This window comes from Olea europaea, chromosome 16 (assembly GCF_002742605.1).
Source record: "Olea europaea var. sylvestris chromosome 16, O_europaea_v1, whole genome shotgun sequence".
In the NCBI taxonomy this organism is placed as follows: Eukaryota; Viridiplantae; Streptophyta; class Magnoliopsida; order Lamiales; family Oleaceae; genus Olea; species Olea europaea.
In genome coordinates this window covers 15621053-15624273 of record NC_036252.1, presented here as the reverse complement: position 1 = coordinate 15624273, position 3221 = coordinate 15621053, and the positions used below count along the sequence as shown (strand labels likewise).

Here is a 3221-nt window from a genome sequence, read left to right as displayed (position 1 = left end):
TGCTTTTTTATTTTTAATTAATTTTCTAAGAAGTTTCAAAAGGCTTTCATTTTTTTCAAATTTTCCTTTTTTCTCGTTTTAAAATGAAAGAAATTATAAATGAAAATGGGTGTAAAAAACAATGAATTTTTAAGTATGCAAGGTAGCTTGCACAAGTTCGGAGGTAAATGTCTTGTGCTTTCGTATCAAGGCTTGTGATTTTATTTTAAAAGATCAATATTTTTAAGAGAAGTAATTCAAATTTTTCTTGGTTTACATTTTGATATTAATTCTGCAATATGGAAACTCATTTGAATAGATGAACCTTGAATTCCACATGCTCGTTTAAGTCATAAATGTTCGTTAGTTGATATTTCATTTTAAAAGATCAACCTTTTAAAATATTGTCCAAACCTCTATAACTTTGTTCGAGGAGTGGTACAAACTTTTATAAGTTGATTTATATTTTAATATTAACCAACCTAAAATATATCTTTAACAAATCATGGCTAGTGATAACTAATGTCATCAACTATTTATTGCAGTAAAATTTTAACATGGTAAATGTGGGTGGCCATCTTGTGTAATCGGGGCCCTTGATTTTAAATTGTTTTGATTTTTGAGTCTAGAAACTTTGTGGTACATCACTTGATATATATATATATATATATAGCAATGATTTTCTAAGCACCGATGACTTGAAATATCATTTAATTGATGAATAAATTAATGGTAGGTCTTATGTAAATATGATTCACCAATTAAATGAGTTATTATGTTATCGGTGTTTAGGAGATCATTCTTTTATATATATATAAAATAGAGCAGAAGAATTTTCATTATCTTTTTTCATGGATTAAGAACATGGCATTGAGGTTACCTATGCGCAGGAAATTAAACACGAGAATCTAAAGATAATATTAATGGTTTCACAAACTTCAACAGGCAATATGGAGCACTCCAATGGTAGAAATGAACATATTCACAAAAATTTACTGAAATCCAAGGCCCACCCTGTTCTAATTTCATGACATTTTGAGTAGGGCATTTGCATGTTCTTGCACAACCTTCCAGGCCAAGTGGACGTGCCTGTTTTCTGTGAGGCTCGCACCGACTGCGAATCGCATCACGTAAACACCTCCTATCACAGCGTGGGTCATGTATATCTTACCTGACTCATTGATGGACTCTAGTAGCTTGGAGTTGAATTCATTTGTAGCTTCATCCTTGGTGACATTCAGATTCTTTCCGATTTCTATCGGTGAAATTCTGAAACAGACCGTCGCGAAATTTCTAGGGACTACAACTTCAAACCTCTTGTCCATGCCTATGAGTCCCTCGAAATTCTTTGCCATTTTTACGTGACTTCTTAATAACTTTCTCAGTTTGGCGACACCGTAACTACGTAGCACGAGCCACAGTTTCAGGGATCGAAATCGTCGGCTCAAAGTGATTTGCCAGTCTTTGTAATCCACCACCTGCTTTGTTTCCGAGGCTTTGTTCCTCAAGTACTCTGGATAGGTCGATAGAGCTTTAACCAGGGCGCTGGGATCCTTCACCCATAGGCAGCAACAGTCGAGAGTAGTGAAGAACCATTTGTGTGCGTTGAAGCTAAAAGAATGAGAATTTTCGACGCCATCTAGAAAATGGCGAAACTCCGGGCATATGCATGCACTTCCTGCATATGCAGCATCTACGTGAACCCAAATTCCGTACTCATTGGCAACTTCACAGAGTGGACTCAGTTGATCAACTGCAGTCGATGATGTGGTTCCGATGGTGGCACAGAGGAATAATGGAAATAGCCCGGCTTCGAAGTCGGCTTTGATGGTCGACCGGAGTGCTTCTGCAGTGAGCCCAAATGCATTGGCCTTTGTAGTCGAGACTGCTCGGAAATTGTTGGGCTTGATACCAGCAATTTGAGCAGCCTTTTGCACTGCAGAGTGGGTTTGATCGGATCCGTACACCACAAGTTTGTTAATATTATCTCTGCCGATCTTCTTCAATATCTGATCCCTGGCGGCAACAATAGTGCACAAGATGGCCTCGCAGGTGGTGCCCTGCAAAACTCCACCGCCGCCGCCGGAAAACAGGAATTCATTGGGAAGCTTAAGCATTTTCCCCAGCCAATCCATCACAATACTCTCGAGCTCAGTTGCAGCAGGCGAGGACATCCAGTTGAATCCAACAACATTGAATCCAGTGCTAAGCATTTCCCCGAGAAATCCTGCAATGCTACCACTGGATGGAAAATAAGCAAAGTAATTTGGACTTTGCCAATGTGTGATACCAGGAACGATATCTTTCTGTACATCTTGTAGAATTTCTTCAATAGGTTCGGGATCGTCGGGAGCGGACTCGGGTAACCGCTTCCGGAGATAGCCCGGTTCGACTTGGCTTCGAACTGGATATTTCTCAACATTTTTGTAATAATCAGCCAGGAAGTCAATGACCATGTGGCCTTGTTTTCTGAACTCTTCAGGGTCTAGAGGTTTAATGGTGGAGTTGAAGCCATTTTCTGGTTTTTGGTTCTGAAGGCTTCCCATTTGGATTAAAAATGTCGAAGAAGAAGCTGGTTTCGCTACCTGTGAATTGAGGATTTTCACTTGGTAGCTTTTAGAAGAGCGGCCCTTGGGTGGGTGGAGGCGTGTGAATGCGTTGGTCATCACACATATTTATAAAGGTTGAACTCAAACCTTGAAAACCCCCACCGTCCCGCCCCTGAAACAGGGAGGTGAGGGAGGTAAATTGCGGGATTTACCTCAACAGGCCAGAAATCAAGAGCTTGTCCAGGCAGTGCTGTCCACAAAGAGTCCAATTTCATATTTTATGAATTCACACTGTGGCTGCGAGCAAGGTTGAAACTACCTCACTCCTATCCTTTGCACCATTGGATTATGTCCCAGGGGCCACACACACACAGACACATAGAGCAGCCCTTCAAGGGCGGATGCTTGGTCATCATACGGTTTAGATAGTAATACATTTTTTTTTTTTTTTTACACAAATCATACTGAAACTTTGTTTATTGGGAAGAATTGGAAGAACGTTTATTCTAAATGAATCAAAAAGAATATGAGGACCACATATTAAGTTACACCAAACAAAAGAAAAATAGTGAATGTGATACAAGGCGTTTAAGAGCTTGTTTGATTTGAATTAAAATATAATTTAAATTTAAATTAAAATCAAACAATCAATATTAATTACATTTTTCATGGATTCCATAATTTTTTAACCAT

The 3221-nt window shown here is 39.0% G+C and overlaps 1 protein-coding gene across 1 annotated transcript; it reads right to left on the bottom strand.

The window, feature by feature from the left end:
• Positions 1-873: 873 nt before the first annotated feature.
• Positions 874-2641, bottom strand: LOC111412252 (tyrosine/DOPA decarboxylase 1-like). The gene has a single exon (XM_023043102.1). It carries the CDS (start codon positions 2523-2525, stop codon positions 1005-1007), a length of 1521 nt encoding a protein of 506 aa, XP_022898870.1. The 5' UTR covers positions 2526-2641; the 3' UTR covers positions 874-1004.
• Positions 2642-3221: the final 580 nt, after the last annotated feature.

Coding starts and splice junctions, on each gene's coding strand:
- LOC111412252 (XM_023043102.1), bottom strand. CDS start 2,525: ATGGGAAGCCTTCAGAACCAAAAACCAGAAAATGGCTTCAACTCCACC.